The 19,470-nt window shown below is 38.1% G+C and overlaps 2 protein-coding genes and 1 pseudogene across 2 annotated transcripts; 2 read left to right on the plus strand and 1 right to left on the minus strand.

Moving 5' to 3' along the window:
- The first annotated feature begins 433 nt into the window (after window positions 1-433).
- On the plus strand, window positions 434-2,172 carry LOC104759945 (F-box protein At1g80960-like). Its single transcript, XM_087496957.1, is given in 7 exon segments — window positions 434-458; window positions 557-633; window positions 636-800; window positions 892-1,518; window positions 1,612-1,660; window positions 1,715-1,803; window positions 1,876-2,172. Coding segments are annotated over 7 exon segments (1,329 nt in total).
- A 7,960-nt stretch (window positions 2,173-10,132) lies between these two features.
- On the minus strand, window positions 10,133-12,583 carry LOC104759946 (uncharacterized; annotated as a pseudogene).
- Window positions 12,584-15,814: 3,231 nt separating this feature from the next.
- Window positions 15,815-17,546, plus strand: LOC147924798 (uncharacterized). The gene is made up of 4 exons (XM_087496958.1): window positions 15,815-16,432; window positions 16,774-16,851; window positions 16,945-17,371; window positions 17,461-17,546. Exons 1-4 carry the CDS (start codon window positions 15,815-15,817, stop codon window positions 17,544-17,546), a joined length of 1,209 nt encoding a protein of 402 aa, XP_087353084.1.
- The last annotated feature ends 1,924 nt before the right edge of the window (window positions 17,547-19,470 follow it).

Consider the following 19,470-nt stretch of genomic DNA (forward strand, 5'->3'; position numbering starts at 1 on the left):
ATGGGAGGATTGCCTTACTGAGTGTTTATAAAATACTCATGCATTGCAATTTGTGTTTGTGGTGGAGGTAAAAGCAAAGTGTGATCGTGGAATTAAGGAAATGAAGAGGAGGATGTTCTAGGGACTCGATTGGTTATTGTCTGGTATTGGTAGGTTGCTAGAATTGGGTCATGAGAAACATTGCTAGGTTGCTGGTTCTATAATTCCTGTTATTTGGATATTGGTTATGTTTGAATATTGATTATTTATATTTATTGGATATTGGTATTTGTTATTTCCGTTGTTGGTTGTGATTGTGCTTAGGTGGCTAGTGGGTATGGGACCACTAGTTGTAGTTTATGTATTATTATTATTATTTATTATTTATTATTTTATTATTTAAAAAAAAAATGGGTCGGATTGTTTGATAGTATCTCACGACACTCGAGCTAATATGGAGAGATTATCATCCTCGTCATGTGATTAGGTAATATTGACTGGTGCAGATTATGAGGTACGAGCCAATCTTTTAACTCTTGTAATGTGGCGTAGGTTGACCTATTTGTTTGCTTAATAGTATCATCTGATCAGGTAAAAAATGTTGATTGGATCAGCAACCTCCCAGACGTTGTATTGCCCACAATATTATCTAGGATCAGCAACTTTCCACAGAATAAGCCATAAGGACGAGTGTTGTCTCTAAACGATGGGAACATGTGTGGAAGCAAATGTCTCATCTCGTCCTCGACATGCGGAAGAAGATTATCAATTCCAACAATACGCTCGATTGTTCGAATCGAGTTGCTACATTGATGACTAAGGTCTCTCCTTATTAATCCATTTCATTTCTCTTGTTAGGTTTTCTATCTGCTTATCCATATCTTAAATAAATCACTCTTTGGTTTCTCAAAGGTTATAAACAATTATCGTGGATATCTAGAGAGCTGCATAATCATCTATGTCTCATCCCAAGGTGGAAATGGAATGCTCAATACTTGGATTCGATCACTGACTTGCGTGAAACGCATTAAAGTTCTCACACTTAGATACCATTCTGGTTCTGGTACTTATGATCGAAAGTTCGAAACTTATAACTTTCCCCCGAACTCCTTCTCCCATCCGAGCCTTATGTCACTCTCGCTACATTCATACAGTCTCAAAAGCTCACATCTGTTGAGAAACTGCTCAAATCTCAGGGCCCTCAAACTTTTATCAATCATCGGTCCCGAGATTGGAGTCTTTAACAGGGTACTCGCATCTTTCCCTTGTCTTGAGGTGCGTGTACTACACATCACTTGCGTCAGCGAAAGTAGGGTTCCTTTGAAGATTGAGAACAACAAATTAAAGCTCTTGCAAGTGTCTTCTATGGAACTCATTGATGGCATTAATGTGTCAACAACTAGTCTAGATATTCTCACCATCATAGATATCTGCTGTGGGAGAGATGGCCTTTCCCTCCAGTCCCCCCAACTCCAGTTTAATAGAAACTTTTGGGTTGCAGGGGCTTACGTGCCTCACATCAGCTACAACATATCAGAGGTACATATACATAGTTACACGTGTTTCAGATAAATATATTTGAATACACAGGAAAAAGGAATTAAGGTATTTGATTGTTTTGATCTTGAGTAGGCAAAGAGCATTGGGAATGAAGAATTTGTGAACAACATATACATATATGGTGAGTTGTTGAGACCGATTGCAATTTTGTATGCAGCCTTGTCGGTGAGTGTAGATTTAATGAATCCGACCGAAGTTGAGAGGTTGCGACAAGTCTTAGGTTTATGGACTCATAAAATGCTGGAGCTTGAGATCATATTTAAGGTATGTACGTACATTCATGCTTCAAAATGGAAGACTCATGACCACCGTGTCTTAATGTGCTGGTATGTGCAGGATAACAATGGTCCTAGGGAAGAAAATGAGTCTTGGCAGAAAAAGTTGTGGGAGGAGAATAATAAAAAAGATCTGTTCCCCAATGCTAATTTCCACGTAGATACTATGTGGATGTATAACTTCAGCGGGTCAGAGGAAGAGTTTGCCTTGGTGTCGTGTTTCATAAGGCAAGGGACTGTGGTAAAAAAGATGATGATCAAGACGTCATCCTTTCCTGCAAGGAAGAAGTTAAAGATAAAAGCGGTAGTGGCCAAGCTACAGGCACTGCAAACGAAGCTTACCATCGAATGTTTCTAACCGAATTTAATTGGTTCAAAGGTTCAAAATCTTTTCAATATACGGTTTATAACACTTTTTGTACGAACCTCTCAAATTTTGTTTCTTCTGGATCAAAATAATTTGCTGGTTTTATTGGGCTTTAGTCTCAAAAGTGTAAAGCTTTAAGAACTGGAGTTGACCTGATCCGCACAAATACTCTTCAGAGCTGTTAGACCAAAAGCAAACAATGGCGCTACAATAAACTTGTACTCTAATAAACCGTACATACGTGACCATCTTTGTTGGTGCAGGAATTAGCACCAACAATAGACCGAACTTAAACCAAGGATAAACCAAACAATCTTAAACCGGGAGATTTCAGGTAAGGCTTGATAATGGGCTTGTGGGAGGCCAAACCAACGTCATCTTCGAGCCAACTCATCTTCAAGTCAAGATCGGACAAAAGAGGAAGATTTCCTTTTCTGGCCTAAGGAAGTTTTACTTGTTTAATGCTAGTTTCGAACTGAGAGCTTGGGATTAGATTTTAGGCATTTCCGTACCGAGATGTCACTACAAGAAAACATGCATTTTGAGACTACAATTTGTGACTACTTATTCAGTCACAAAATAGAGCGACGCTTTTAAGACTATTTTGCGACGACTTAACGACTACAATAAAATTGGAGAGAAAAACGTCGCTTATTAACGACGAAACATAAAGGTCACGAAATAGTCTTAAATTAGCGACTACATTAGGACTATTTTGCATCGAAAATAAATTCGTCTTAAAATGGTCACAATTTGCAACTACTCTGTGACCATTTATATAGTCGGTACAGCAAGTCACAAAAACGTCGCATATCGAGGATTTATTTGCGTCCACATTTTTTACCCTTATTTAGTAACAAAGACGTCACAATTTGCGACGATATTGTGACTGATATCTGAAGACTTTGCGACTAACACCTGATTTAGCTACTCTTTTAAGACTGTTTACCCACTCTCTATATTTTTATTTTGAAATTTCACATTTGAGATTCATTTACATGTTTAGGTTGATGTTTATGCTTTGTTTTGCTCACCTTATCAATAATAACTTTCTCAAAGTATTAAATTTCAATGGCTATAAACTAAACATCCAGAAAGTCAAAATTTATCTGAAGTGTTACATGTTCTTTTATGAGAATATGTTGCAATGAAGAAAAATTCAAAACTAAGTGATGTAAACATTGTTTTACTAAATCTTACTATTGCATGTACTTTATACTACTACTATGAGTTCTCCTTAGTGATTTATATAAACAGTTTTGTTCATAATGTGTAGAATTCAAGATTTTTATTTTGTGACATATATATGGTAGTCTTAAATTGGTCACACATTGCGACGGATTTGCCACTATATTACGACTATCTCAACTTATCACTATTTTGCTACCGATTAGAGACCTGTTTTGCCACGATATTGTGACTGATATCTGAAAACTTTGCGACTAACACCTGATTTAGCTACTCTTTTAAGACTGTTTACCCACTCTCTATATTTTTATTTTGAAATTTCACATTTGAGATTCATTTACATGTTTAGGTTGATGTTTATGCTTTGTTTTGCTCACCTTATCAATAATAACTTTCTCAAAGTATTAAATTTCAATGGCTATAAACTAAACATCCAGAAAGTCAAAATTTATCTGAAGTGTTACATGTTCTTTTATGAGAATGTGTTGCAATGAAGAAAAATTCAAAACTAACTGATGTAAACATTGTTTTACTAAATCTTACTATTACATGTACTTTATACTACTACTATGAGTTCTCTTTAGTGATTTATATAAACAGTTTTGTTCATAATGTGTAGAATTCAAATGTTTTATTTTGTGACGTATATATGGTAGTCTTAAAATGGTCACACATTGCGACTGATTTGGCACTATATTACGACTATCTCAATTTCTCACTCTTTTGCTACCAATTAGAGACCTATTTTGCGACGATATTGTGACTGATATCTGAAGACTTTGCGATTAATACCTGATTTAGCTACTCTTTTAAGACTGTTTACCCACTCTCTATATTTTCTATTTTGAAATTTTACATTTGAGATTCATTTACATGTTTAGGTTGATGTTTATGCTTTGTTTTGCTCACCTTATCAATAATAACTTTCTCAAAGTATTAAATTTCAATGACTATAAACTAAACATCCATAAGTTCAAAATTTATCTTAAGTTTTACATGTTCTTTTATGAGTAATACATACACAAAATCTCTATAAAACTCTTGTTTATCAGTGTTTTAAACAAAATATTTGTATTTTCTGTTTCATGTACAAGTGTTACATGTGGTTTCAGTTGAAACTTGTTAGTTATGTAGTATCTTATAAACTAACTTATCAAAACATTGTTTTATCTTTTTAAACTGAGATTTTTATCTTTTTAAACTGAGTATATCTAAAATTAAAATCCAACACTTAAATCTTCAAAAAAAAACATAATCATTGAAAGCCTAAATTATGAACAAAAAAAGACAGTTATATAAACAATTATGAATTTGTATTCAAAATTATATACACAACTAAAATAAATATGAAACTAAAATTATTTGGTTTGGGCGGACAAACCCAAAAATTCCAACCATCCCTCTATTTTATTTGGTTTTTCCGGTTAATGTGAAATTATTTGGAAAAGAGTAGTGGGTATAGGATGGACTTAGTAGAGTGAGTAAGCATTTCGTGCCTCATTAAGCTTGGTGGTTTCGCAGTCACTTGCTTGTCTCGGGCTACCATTGAACGGACTGCTTCCTTGCTACTCGATCAAACGCTTTGCATCTTTGTCATATTTTTCATTGTTGTTTTGATTTCTAGGCTCTCTTTAGGGATTCGTTTTTATCTTGCATCAAACTGTCTTCTACCATTATCATTATGCTAATGGTTTGAATTTGATGATTTGGTGCAAGAATGTGGTATGCTTCCATGTTTTTTATTCTTTTTTGGCATGGGACCATGTAATAAGTTATGCTTTATTGTGTAACTCAAACTTTCATTGTGAAATGAATTTTTACATTCTTATCAAAAAAAAAAAAAAAGAGTAGTGGGTTATTTGTCATATCTTAAACAATTGCATTCCGATTTTCATATTCTATAAACCAAATCTTCATTTGGACAGTATTATAATATTATGTAAATTGTGACCAGGTGAGGATACGACATATATTTGTATTATGTAGAGTATGTCATATCTTTATTTCATTCATTAAAAAAATAAGAAACCACGTTTAGTTAAAAACCTAAATGCTCTTCTTCTTCGTTGCTTTACCTTGCAGCGCTGCTGGTAAGAGAAGTTACAGTTTTTTCAGATTTAACCTCAAAACACATATATTTCCATTGATTATACACAAATCTAATCTTAGTTTCAAGTGATTCAACAATTTTTTTAACGATTCTAGTTCATCTGTTATTCGCTTCCTAACCCGAACCGTACGCTTTTCAGGCGCTGTAGAAACTCAGATCTCTTCCCCTTCGATTTAGCTCCGATCTCTTCCTCTTCAATGTAGTTCTGATCTCTTCCTCCTTGACTCGCCATGAGTCTCTTGACTTGCCATGAGTCTCTCCAGCCGACAGGCTGACCACTATCGCGCTAAACCCTCTGATTCTGATCTAACAGGTACTTGTTCCGTCTTTTCTCTTCTCTTTCTCGCGATTTGTCGAGTTCATATTAAGATTTAGACTATCAGATTCATTCTTCATTTCCACTGCTTCTCTCTTAGGTCATACAGATTGGAAGCATTAAACTCAAGCCACTCAACCGCTCTTCTTTCTCCGCCTATGTTTTCTCTCCGTCTCTCCGATTCACAAGTTTTTGACAGCGAAAGATTCTCACCGCCGTTTTTTTCGTCGTTGAAGAACATAAACAGATCCGACGCCACGAGACCACCGAGAAGCCTTGGAGGAAGAAGCATAGCAAGCAACGGGAATCGTCGGCAAACGGCATTTGGTTGCGGCGGCTGAGGGCTCACTAGGGTGATTAGGGTTTTTTTGGTTGATTTTAGCATCCGGTTTAACCGTGATTTAGTGGCCAGTTCAATTCTGTAACAATTATTCAATTCCCGGTTTGGGTGGTTTGTTAATATTAATATATATTTAATTTAAAGAAAAATTGTCACGAAATAATTTAAATCAATATATATATATATGAATTTTATTTTTTTATTTTTTTATTAATTTTTTGTAATATGTCGCAAAAATGTCCCAAATCTGTGATAGAATTATGGTCACAATTTAGTCTCTAATACACGACCATCTTATGCGGTCACAAAATGGTCGTAAATTTAAGACTATTTTGAGACTTACTCATTTTGCGACCGTTTTTTAGCGACCATCAATAATAGTCACTAAATAGTCGTAAAGTAGCTTTTTGCGACTGTTTTGTGACGTTTTTGGGAGTTGCAAATGGTGTGTTTTCTTGTAGTGTGTGTTCGATGAAATGTATGAGTCCAGTAATGTCATAGATTTATTCACTTTGCCTAAAAATTTATATGTGTAAGAAATTTATTGACAATAAGGAATTGGATTTTAATGCATTCATGGTCATATTTCTCCAACGAAAGTTGGGTAAGTGAGTGATTAGGGTTGATTGTTTCTACAATGTATTGTAGCAACTCTAATACCACTTGTAACGTCCTGACTGTCATCTCTTAGTGGGTCCCATGTCCAATCTCAGTCCACGGGCCTACCTTCTTTAAAGGGTCTCACATCCTCTCACTAAACCCTTGAGTCCATCTATATCCGACGCTCGGTTTGCTATGCATGTGAGCTTATAAAATAATGGGTTTAGGCATCAAAGTTTATCAACAATTTTTAGGCATCAGTTTCGTAAAGTTTTAATGGTCTAGTGGTAAAGTATGTCCATTATCTGCTCCATGTTGTTAATGGGTCAAAAATAAATTTTGGATTTACGCATATAAAACGTTTCGGCCAGCCCTTGCCATTGCTATTTCTACTCCAACTGCCATTATCATTGTCATTGTCTTGTCGTTACCATTGTCATTGTTATTGCTATTGCCATTACGTTGTTATGCTATTGTCATTTGCTAACAGTAACACCATTAACGTTGTTATTGCCACTATGACTCAGACCCTCATGATATCGGGGGGGAAATATTTTAGGAAAAAAAAAAATTTTTAATTTAAAATTATACATTATCAAATTATTTGAATGTAATAGAATAGTTTGAATACATAAACGTTAAACATAAACATAAACTTGCGATCTCGCGGAGGAAGTATTTCAAAACAAGTTAAATTAAATTTCAAATTTAGAATTATATATTATAAATATTTTTGAAAATATATGCTAAATAATAATAAAATTAAAATTATCTTCAAAAAAATAGGGCTAAAACCTCATAAATATTAAGCGTATATAACTGTGAGTTTAAAAAACACAACCATCAAAACAAAAACTTATAATAAAAAATAATATGGTAAAAAAACTCTACTTTAGGTAAAAATTATTAAATGAAAAGTCATAATGAATCGAAACAACTCTACTTATAATTTGTATGTATTTTTTTCTTTCTAAATTTGTATGTATTACAAGTATAAGATATTGTATGAAAAATTATTATAAAGAGTAACAAGCATCATAACAGTTATAGATATTTATATTACTCATAAACAAATATTATGACGAAGTGATCATAAGTGAGAATATCAAACGAACGATTATAATAAGTGACTGCAATTTTCTGATAAAATAATTTTAAAAATAAATTAAATTTCATGTTCAGTGAAAATTTATCAACCAATAATTAAAATAAAAAACACAACTTCTAAATATAAAATATGAAATAGTTAAATCTTAAAAACACATATTTTACGAAAAGTTATGATAAATAAACGTAACTGTAAGTTACATAATTAAAGTTGATTAAATCTCTATATTACTATAATTATTTCTAATATCTTTAGTTAGATTACAGAATAATGCTGGATATCAATCATTAAAATTCATCTTATTTAGATTCAGCATGAAACGAAAAATTTGTGTCAGTGAAAATGATTCATTGATTAGTTAGTTATCTAAATAAACATAAACATAACTATTGGAATGAAAAGTTGTAAATAAGATATGGTGAAAAGACATAACTCTACAATGAACAGAAGCATTGATATGATTTTCTTTTTTGGTAAAAGACACAACTCTACAATGAAAAGACACAACAATATGATTTTTTCAAAAAAGAAAAACTATTTAATGAAAAAGTACGACAAAAAATTGTTACTCTTACTGGCATTTATTCAGATTGTTATTATTATACACATTTTTATTGTAAAAAATACAACTCTGCAATAAACATGCGCAACTGTATGATTTTTTTCAAAATAAATATATTATATAGATATTTTATGGTAAAAGACATAACTCTTCAATGAACAGACGAAACTGTATGATTTTAAAAAAAAATATATATAAAAAGTTATTTAACGAAAATGTCCTTCTTTTATATTGAAGTGATGAAACAAATTATTTCTTTTCTTCTAAAAGTAAAAATTTAGATTCATCATTCCAAAAATCTTTACTTAAATCAAGAATTGGAGAAATTTTTTTACTTTTAAAAGAAGAAATGCTAGAGAATAATTTAGAAAGCTGTAAAAGCCGTTGATATTAAAATTTTATATTATTTTATGTCATGAATGAAAACAGTTTAAACAGAAAGATGGCCAGCTACACGAGTTATCGCGCAACACATGGCCACACATCCCAAGTTTGATAATGTACCCCTAGCTACATCAAGTATATGGTTGGCATGACCACATGCACCAAGTACATGACGTTATGTGTCTCATACCATGGACATAAAATGTCGATTAACCGGGTCATTTCTCCCGGCAACGACCGGCGTTGACTCGTCGGAACCGTAATCGGAGACAACTAGAACCTGACCCGAGCACCTGCAACCAAAATGATAAACCTGACCCGGACCGAATATTGTAATGGACCCATTTTTAATGGGCTTTATCTCTAAAATTTTAATTAGATAAAAAAAAATCCATCACATTTCCCATTTTTCCCCAAATCGACAAAGAATCGATTTTTAGGGTTCTTCATCGTGTGAGAAACTTCAATTCAGAGTGAAGATGGAATTAACATCGGAATCGTCTAGTAGCATGAGGAGCAGGTATGGAGTCGGGCAAGTTTGTGATTGTGGATTGCCGGCGAAGATGTTCATCTCGAAAACGACGAAAAATCCAAATCGAAGGTTCCTCGGGTGTGAGCTGTACAAGGTATGTATCGCTTGAATTTTGATATATGTTGAGGTGAGTAGCTTTGTTGATTAAGTAGTTGTTTGATGTTTGTGTAGGAAGGTGGTAATGGTCACTGTAAGTACTTTAGTTGGGTTGATGAAGAAGAAGTGAAAGGCTGGCCGAGAAGAGCATTGGTTGAAGCTCAAGCAGAAATTAATGAGAAGAATACGATAATCAGTCAACTATCAACGACAATCATGGAGCTTCGTGGTGATTTAGAGAGACATCAGTTGCAGAAGAAGAAGATTGATGATATGGAAGCAATTGTGTCTCGTCAACGCCTCGTTATCACGGGTTTGACAGGCTTACTTGTTTGTGCAATTGGAGTCATTGTACTTGGTTAAGTTAATTACTATGTATTTCATCCTACTTGGATTTGTCAAGTAGTTGTTCTTGATGTTGATTTGTAGGATTTGGTCCGTTTAAGGTATTGAACTTTTCGATCGGATGGTTTAAAAAACTTTTTGTTTGGATGGTACAAGGATGAAATACAACAACCAAAGTATGGTACAAGGATAAAACTAGTTTTCTTGTTTCAATATATAGAACAAAGTACCAAAACCAAAACCAAACTTCGCCGAATAAGGGTTTTAAACAAACACAGTAAAACCCAAATCAAAGTGTGTTAACATCCAAAAAGAACCCAAACACAACATCCAAAAAGAACTCGAGCACAACAACAACCAACATCATCTTTTATGGTGCTGTCGATGAAACATCTTGCACTTCAGCATCATCTTGATCTTGATGCTCCATGGCAACCAAAGCTCCTCCCATTTCCGGTTGAACTTCATGCTCCATTGCTGCCAATGCTGCTCCCATTTCCTCTTGATCTTGAGCTTCCAATTGAGGAGTCGCCATAAGCTTCCTTCTCTTTGCCCTGCTCTCCGGAGACTAAAACAGAAAAAAAATTAACCATATGTAAAGCAAGAAAAAGATATCAAATGTCGGATAACAATACCTCATGAGGACACTTTCTTGAATTATGTCCCTGTTCACCACATAGACCACAATGCACTATTCTTCCTTTTCGATCAACCTTCGTCTAAGACTTCTTTTTGCGTGGTGATTCATTAAGTCCCTTGATCCTGGCTTTTCCCTTAGGTCTCCCTGCAGGTCGTTTATAAGGAGGTGCAACAATTCTTGGTTTACCAGAATCTTCCTAGAACTTAACTCCATTAACAGGCCTCAAGCCTCTTCTATATATTCCCTTCCATTTCTCACTCAAGTAATAATCTGATATATAGTCTTCCACTTCCAGATTGAGTTCTCTGATTGCACACACAGCATGACGACAAGGTATACCCGTCAAATCCCATTTTCTGCATGCACATTCACGCTTGTTCAAGCTCACGCTGTATCCAATCCCGAATTCAACAATCTCATATTCTCCACCGGTGCTAGAAATCATTGCACAATATTGCGCTTCTTCACAAGATTTTTCCAGCTCTTTCCTTGCCTTTTTTGTGAATTTTGCAGCTTCTTTTTCAGCAATAATAGACCTATTGGCAACCCTTTGCATTGCATCCCTTCTTACAAGTTCTAACATTTGGACAAATGGCTTCCTCCTTGCAATCTTCAAGGTTCTATTGTATGATTCAGTGTGATTGTTGTGTGTATCAGCACAACAACAACCAACCCTGAAAAACGCCCTACACCATGAACTTGGATCCTTTCGTAGTAGAGTCTTACAAGCCTGGGGATCGAATTCCTTGAATATGCTCAAATTTTCTTTATAATCCGCCTTGTTGTAACTGCTTGCAATTCGCCAAAACAAAGGCTTCAACATGTCTGACTTGTGATCTCTCTTCAAGTTCCCATAGATGTGTCGTGCACAGGCACGATGCTCTGCCATTGGTAACTCTGTAGCAACACCGTGAATCAAACCTCTGTGCATGTCAGAAATTAAGGTGATGTTCTCACCTAACCCCAAGCTCAAATCTTCTTTTATTCCCAATTGGGATTGTTCTCACAATCAACTACAGCCCATGCTATTGGGAAAATCTGGTTATTAGGGTCCCTTCCTACAGCAGTAAGCAGCTGCCCTTGCATAGCATTCTTCAAGTGTGTACCATCCAGACCAATGATTGGTCTACAATTCTGTTTCCAAGCACTCCTCAACGCCTCAAAGCAAATGTATATTTGCGAGAATGCCTCACTACCATCATCCCTTGTTGTCGTATTAATCTCAACTGTAGTGTGCAGATTGCTGGTCCGTAGTTGCAGCTCGTAGTCTCTTAACCTTGAAAATTGCTCATCACACTCAGCTTGCAGCTTATCAAATATCTTCCTCCTTGCAACTTTCGCCTGGTTTGGTGAGATAATTATGTTGTACCTTCTTTTCATCTCATCTTTTATCTCTGGACCACTCATCTCAGGATCTCTTCTAATATCTTCTAAGAAGAGATCAGCGATTATAGGTGTCTTTATCGTTTCACACCTTCCGGTAGGATGACAAAGATGTTCACTATTATAACGCTTCACCATCCACTTCCCAATCGGATTCTCTATAGCACAATATATGCTCCAAGTACAACCTTTTGCTTTACAAACAGCTTCAAGCTTCTCCTTCTCCCATCTAGCATACACCACATTGCGTCTCGTCTTCAATATATATCGGATGATGTTCTTCTTAAACTCACTCCCATTATTGAAGACCTGCCTCAAACTAAACACACCATCAGGTAAGCCTTTCTTAACCAATCTCTCTGTTTGTTCTTCTTCATCGCCAGATTCATCATCCGTTGCAGGATATACTTCATCATCATCCAGAATTTGTTCTTCATAGTTTTCATTGTTGAAAACTTGAATGTCCTCCTCTGCAATACCAACATCATTGTCAACAATCTCATCTTCATTATCTGACTCTTCAGCTTCGGATAAACCTGCATCCGATTTCCCATCATCACTATCATCTCCACTCAAATTATCTGGAAGAACTATCTCATCATCTACTCTGCTTTTCTCAGCAACATCCTTTTCTTTTTCTCCAGCAGCTTCAAGCGGTTCTTCTTCTGCCTTTTCAAAGAAGATGTCCACCTCTCCCATCCAACGTCCTTTTGAAACCAGTTTATTCATATTGCTATCAACATTCTCCCACAGAGGCTGCCTATCTTCAAGTTCTTCGAATGGTAGCTTGTACCACATTCTCCCAAGATTGTTGACTCTTTTTCCAAGCATTTTTAGCAATATTTCTTGAAAAATTGTCACTGAATCAACCTCAAATACTTCAATAACTCCATCGACGTACATCAACACTCCATTCTTGGTCTTGAATTGGCCAGAATGATGGCAATTCACCTTCACTGTAATTTTTCCACTACAAAAAAAGATATATAAGACAAAGACAAGTTGTTAAAAACAACTAATGAACCCGACAATAACCTCGACAATAACCTATAAACAATATCTAAACAATGTATAAACAAAGTATAAACAAACTAAGACTACACAACAAGACTAGACAATAACCTTAGCCAAAACCCGACAGTAACATATAAAGAGAATCGAATCTTGCCGACAACAACCCCACTTTCCCACTTGTTCAAAACGACAAAATAAAAGTTAAAAATCAACAGCAAACTACCAAATTTACCTCATTGTCACAACAATCAACAGGCAATGTCTTCTTTATTTCGATTTCCAGCAAAGATTTCACTGCATTTTCTCTGGTAAAAACCCTAATTGAAAAGGGAATCTCTACAGTTCTTCGATAAATTCTTCGATAAAAGGATAAAACTTTTTCACAAAATTTTTCACTTTTCTTGTTTTGATCGATGAATAATTCTAACATGGGCTTTTGTTAATTAAAATTTTAAAGATAAAGCCCATTAAAAATGGGTCCATTACAATATTCGGTCCGGGTCGGGTTTACCATTTTGGTTGCAGGTGCTCGGGTCGGGTTCTAGTTGTCTCCGATTACGGTTCCGACGAGTCAACGCCGGTCGTTGCCGGGAGAAATGACCCGATTAATCGACATTTTATGTCCATGGTGTGAGACACATAACGTCATGTACTTGGTGCATGTGGCCATGCCAACCATATACTTGATGTAGCTAGGGGTACATTATCAAACTTGGGATGTGTGGCCATGTGTTGCGCGATACCTCGTGTAGCTGGCCATCTTTTTTCCATAAATATATATAGATTTCAAAAGATACGAATATTCGAATAAACACAACTCTACAATGAATAACTGCAACTTTACAAAAAAAGAAACCGTTACAATGAACAATCGTAAAATCTCATAAAACACACAATTAAAATTTTATGCAGATTTTTTTGGAAAATTATCCAAAAGGCACGATTAAAAAAACACAACTTTTGGTTGCATTTATTCAGATTGCTATTATATATAGATTAAGAAACTAAAAACTACACCAAAACCGATAACCATTTTAAATTTTACAAAGATTTGTGGTCTTAGTACGATGGCGACCCCATCGGCGAACTCCTGGTTCTCTAATGGTCGTGCTTCCGGCCTGAGCCCCTCGCATCCCACTGCTGGTGAGAGCAAATCCCCGCCACCTCCCCTTCCTCCTGACCCTCCTGACCCAACCTTGTCCCCTTCTCTTACCCACTTTCCCCCCCTATCCACTTCCTCGTCCCGCAAGCCAAAATTCGGACAACAAACTGCTCGCCCTATAGAGCCTGTTGTACGAAGTCCTAAACCTTCTACTCTTTCTACTACTGATATTGAGATGCTTCAGATTGAAAGCCCTATGGCTAATCCCTCAAATCTTGACATCCGGAATCCTAGATCTGGATGTACTGTTCCTAAAGATAGCACTGCTCCGGAGAAATTTATTGTGTTATCTCCTAAATCTACTTCTCCGCTCTTAACCAACCCTGCTTCCACCTCTCAAACTCAACCCAGCCCTATCCCCACCATGCCCTCTCCTTCAACCCTTTCACCAACTGCGAATCCTGAAACTGCTGGAACTTCTTCTTCTCCAGTTCCTCCTGTGCCTCAGCAACAAGCTCCACAAGCTCACTCTCAACCCTCTAGCGCCCAAAAAACTGCGGGCAAATCTCTAGTTGAAAAACTAAGAAGGACAGCGGATAAGTCTTTAAAGAGACTTGCCCTTGTGACTGTTACTGATTCTGGTCGTCCCCGTATACATATCCCTGACCAAGTGTTTCAACGTGGGGCTCAGCTCCACAAAGATTTCATCATCTATTTTTTCAAAGGTAGGCCACCTCTCTACCATCAAGTTCAGAGTGTCCTGAATCACATGTGGGGAAAGGACAACGGTTAGAAATTCACATGAACTACCAAAGTCGATCTATGCTTGTCAGGATCCCAAATGAGTTTATTCGTCAGAAAGTACTGGAGAAATGCATTTGGTATGTAGGGGATTCAATGTTCCACACTATACCTTGGTCATCGTCCTACTCTACTGAAGCTCCTGCAATGGACTCCATTCCTATATGGATCCATTTGTTTGACATTCCTCTAGATCTGCGAACAAATGAAGGAATGAGCCTAATATCTGGTCTAGTAGGTGAGCCCAAAGAAATAGATGACTTCACTCTTAACATTGTAAGTTTGAAGGAGTCTCATGCTAAAGTTGTAGCGGATCTTACCAAGCCCCTCCAGAGTGTGGTGGAATATACTAGAGATAATGGACAAGTGGTTGAAATTCCGGTTGAGTATCCTTGGCTTCCACCCACTTGTTCACACTGTAAAGAGCTTGGACATGTTGCAAGAAATTGTCTCCTCCTCCCTCCAGCTCAAGAACAGACTCCTAAAGTGGTTCAACCTCGCAAGAAAAACAACTCGGCATCAGTTAAGGCGGTTTATAAAGAGAAGACTAAGACTTCAGTTGATGTTTCACCCTCTGCTGCAGTTTCTACCCCTATTACAAAGGAAACTTGCACTGCTATCCCAGTTAAACCAAATCCCTGTCCTACAAAATCCGTTTCCTGCTCTAACCCTTTCGCAATCCTTACCTCAACACCTCCTAACCCTAACCCTACCTCAACACCTCCTAACACCTCCGAACAGTCTACCCCCTGTATTCCCGCCCTTCCTTCTCACCCTACCACTCCTCTCAAGACTCTTCCCCAAAAACCATCACCGCTTAACCCTCCTCCACTTCCATCTTCTACCGCAATCCCTTCCCAACCTATTGCCCCCACTGGGGCCTATATCCTCAGTCTCCCTGCAGCTATAACTCTCTCGGGTCTCCCGTATCCTTACCCCCATACCCCAGAAAAAGTTCTACCTCTTTCACTAAAACGTTCCCGATCTCACCCATCCCTTCATTCACCCCCTCTTCTTGTTAACACAAATCAGCCTTCACCTATCGCATCAAGTGTCACAAGTGGATCTGTTTGCTCTCCTTCTTTAGAGGGAGAACCCTTTTCTCATTAATAATGGATACAAGGCACTTTTTTTGGAATATCCGCGGTTTAAATAATCTGGATAAGCATCAGCCCGTTAGTAATTGGCTTAATAGCAACAAGCCGCTTTTTGGTGCACTTTTGGAAACACATGTCAAAGATCTTACTCTGAACCAGGTAATGGCTAAAGCATGCCCGGGTTGGAAGTTTACCTCTAATCATATGTCTGATGATGACGGAAGAATCATCGTAATCTGGAAGGATCCTGCTACTATCACAGTAATGCATCAGTCGAGGCAATCACTCACCTGTGAAGTAAACGTTGCAAACAAATTTCAGTTTGTTTTCACCTCAGTGTATGCTTCAAATATAAAAGAAGAGAGAACTGATCTATGGGTTGAGCTCCTGCAGATCCAGAGTTCTTTTGCCCTCCACACTTCTCCATGGCTCGTTGGGGGTGATTTCAATCAAATTATCCACTTCGAAGAACACTCCTCTCCAGGCATAAACTACTTAACGCCTCAAATGACAGAATTGAGTGACTATTTCTCTCAGTTGGAACTCTTTGATCTAAGGTTTCAAGGGTCTTTCTTTACCTGGACAAATAACCAGCCTGCATCTCCGGTAGCTAAAAAGCTAGACCAAGTATTGGTAAACGAACACTGGTTAACTCTTTTCCCCAATGGCACATCTACCTTCCTCCCCCCCCCTTGCCCTCTGACCACACTCCTAGCCTTGTTGACCTTGCGTATCAACACCCAAAATCTGGAACTCGTCCCTTTAAGTTCTTTAACTACCTAACAAAGCACCATAACTTTCACCATCTTGTTGAGGAAGCTTGGACTCAGGCCGGAAGCTTTGCTTCTAATTTATCCGACCTATGCTGGAAGCAAAAGACCATAAAGAGAGACTTGAAACAAATAAATAGAGAGAATTTTTCACAAATACAAGAGAGAGTGAGTGAAACTAACCGTTTGTTGATGGATGTACAGGTACAGGCATTGCAAAATCCTTCCCCATCTACTTTTCAGCAAGAGCGAGACCTGCATACAAAATTGAATTTTCTGAGAGTAATAGAAGAGAGCTACTTTAGGCAAAAATCTCGGGTGAACTGGCTAAGAGAAGGTGATTTGAATACCTCTTACTTTCATAAAATGTGTCAGGCACGAGCTCATTACAACACCATCAGATCCTTCTTGCTGGACTCAGGAGAGTTACTTCTTGACCCTGACGAAATGAGCAATCATGCAATTACTCATTTCAAGTCCATCCTTGGCCCAGATGACCTTCCACGCAGTTCTCTCCGGTCTTCCCTTGAATGGTTCCGAGCTTTAAATCCCTTTCGGACCACTACTCAACACTCACAACTTATGCTTGCGGTTCCATCCTCCTCTGACATCACTACTGTAATGCATAAGCTGAATGCTAATAAGGCGCCAGGACCGGATGGTTACACGTCAGGCTTTTACAAGGCGGCATGGAGCATACTAGGACCGGAAGTCATCACTTCGATCACACAGTTCTTCCACACTGCTTTCCTTCCTTCCTCCACTAATGCCACTATCTTGGCCTTGGTTCCAAAGAAATCAGGTGCATCATCAATCAAGGACTACCGGCCCATCTCCTGTCTGAATACTCTCTACAAAGTGGTCTCAAAGCTTCTTGTTGCAAATTTAAAGCCGATACTCCCCTCGCTAATCCTTCCAAATCAAACGGCTTTTGTCAAGGATCGCCTACTCCTGGAGAATACAGTCTTAGCTGCTGAAATAGTCAATGGTTACCATAAATCAGAAGGACCAAAAAGGATAGTTATTAAAGTAGATATTGCAAAAGCTTTTGACACACTATCCTGGGAATTTCTTTTTACCTGCTTGCAGGCTCTAGATATTCCGAACCAATACCTTCGATGGCTTCAGGCTTGTATCTGCACACCAAACTTCACGGTTGGCTACAATGGCACAGTTCAAGGTTATTTCAAAGGAAAGAGAGGATTGAGGCAGGGAGACCCTCTTTCTCCTTACCTTTTTGTCATAGCCATGAACAATCTCTCTCTATTGCTGAACAAGGCTGCAGAGGAGGGGAAGATTGGTTACCATCATCACTGTGACACAGCTAAACTCACCCACCTTTGTTTCGCAGATGACCTCCTCATCTTTGTTGATGGCTCACTAGGCTCGGTTCAAAATGTCTTGGAGGTTCTAAAAGAATTTGAAGAGAGATCAGGTCTTGCCATAAGCCTTCAAAAGTCCTCCTTCTACAGTGGTGGCCTAACGGAGGAAGAAGTTATCTCAATCACATCTGCAACGGGTCTCCCTCATGGCACTCTACCTGTTCGTTACCTTGGTGTTCCCCTCTGCACGAAAAAGCTCACTCTTCAGAACTGTGAACCTTTACTGCAACAAGTTAAGAGGAAAATTAACAATTGGTGTACAAAGTCCTTATCTTTGGCCGGTCGTCTAGTGCTTATAAACACGGTACTAGCAGGCATCTCTAACTTTTGGTGCTCAACCTTCATGCTCCCTAAAGCTTGCATCCGCAAGATAAACTCCATGTGCAGTGCCTTCCTGTGGAAAGGTCATCTAGAGGGTCATCATAGTGCAAGGGTTTCGTGGGAATCAGTAACTAAATCGAAGGAACATGGTGGCTTGGGAATAAGAGATTTGGCTACCTGGAATACGGCGTGTGTTCTGAAGCTCATCTGGCTTCTCTTCTTTTGTTCAGGATCGGTTTGGGTGGCCTGGTATAGACTTCATTTTTTGCGTGGGTCGTTGAGTAGCTTCTGGACAATGAAAAAGAGACCAAACTACTCATGGTTAGCAAACAAGCTTCTCAAAGTGAAAGATTTAGCCTACAACTGGATCAAGCTAAGAGTGGGAAATGGTACTACCTGTAGGTTTTGGACTGACAACTGGTCGCCTTTTGGAAACCTATCAAACTTCCTATCTCCTGCTAGACTAGGCATCCGTGCTCAAGCAACTCTGAATCAACTCTATCGCCATGGCAACTGGAGTCTTCCAAATCCCCGATCTGAAAGCCAGGTATCTTTACAAGCTCACTTAACTACTATATACTTGTCTGATGAAGAAGATCACTATGAGTGGGAAATGGGGGGCAAGGTGTATCAAAGGTACTCAACTCGCGGGGTTTACGACTGTATCTCCCACCAGCATGATTTGGTACCTTGGTGGCGAGCAGTCTGGAATAAAGGAGGGATCCCTAGACATAGCTTCTTAACTTGGTTGATAACCCTGAACCGCTGCCCAACTAGAGATCGGATCATTAGCTGGGGAATCCAAACATACCCTCGGTGCCTTCTCTGTAATTCCTGTTGTGAAAGTCGAGACCACTTGTTCTTCGTTTGTGACTACTCTTGGTCAGTCTGGAACCGCATCGCCACTAGATGTACACTTCAACCTTGCAGGAACTGGGCTACAACCATAGATCAAATGAGCAATCTGCGTGGTTCGAAGGAGACCAAACGTTTATGCTTGTTGGCGTGGCAGTGCTCTCTGTATACTCTCTGGGCTGAGAGAAACGCTCGACTTCATCGACAAAGCTCCCGATCGGTTGAATCTTTACTCAAACTCATCGACTCCACTGTCAGGAATCGGATCGACTCCTTCAGGGCAACAAATCCGACCGTCTCTTCTCTCATGCTTCAACTTTGGTTCTCTACACTGTGATTCTCA

This window comes from Camelina sativa, chromosome 17 (genome assembly GCF_030686135.1).
Source record: "Camelina sativa cultivar CO46 ecotype springtype chromosome 17, ASM3068613v1".
Classification (NCBI taxonomy): Eukaryota; Viridiplantae; Streptophyta; class Magnoliopsida; order Brassicales; family Brassicaceae; genus Camelina; species Camelina sativa.

Bases quoted from the DNA above. Each gene is read 5' to 3' on its own strand.
- LOC147924798 (XM_087496958.1), top strand. From the start codon at position 15,815: ATGGATACAAGGCACTTTTTTTGGAATATCCGCGGTTTAAATAATCTG. The intron at 16,433-16,773 runs GTAAACGAACAC...ATGGATGTACAG, and splicing joins AAAAGCTAGACCAAGTATTG to GTACAGGCATTGCAAAATCC. The intron at 17,372-17,460 runs GTGCATCATCAA...GCAAATTTAAAG, and splicing joins CTTGGTTCCAAAGAAATCAG to CCGATACTCCCCTCGCTAAT.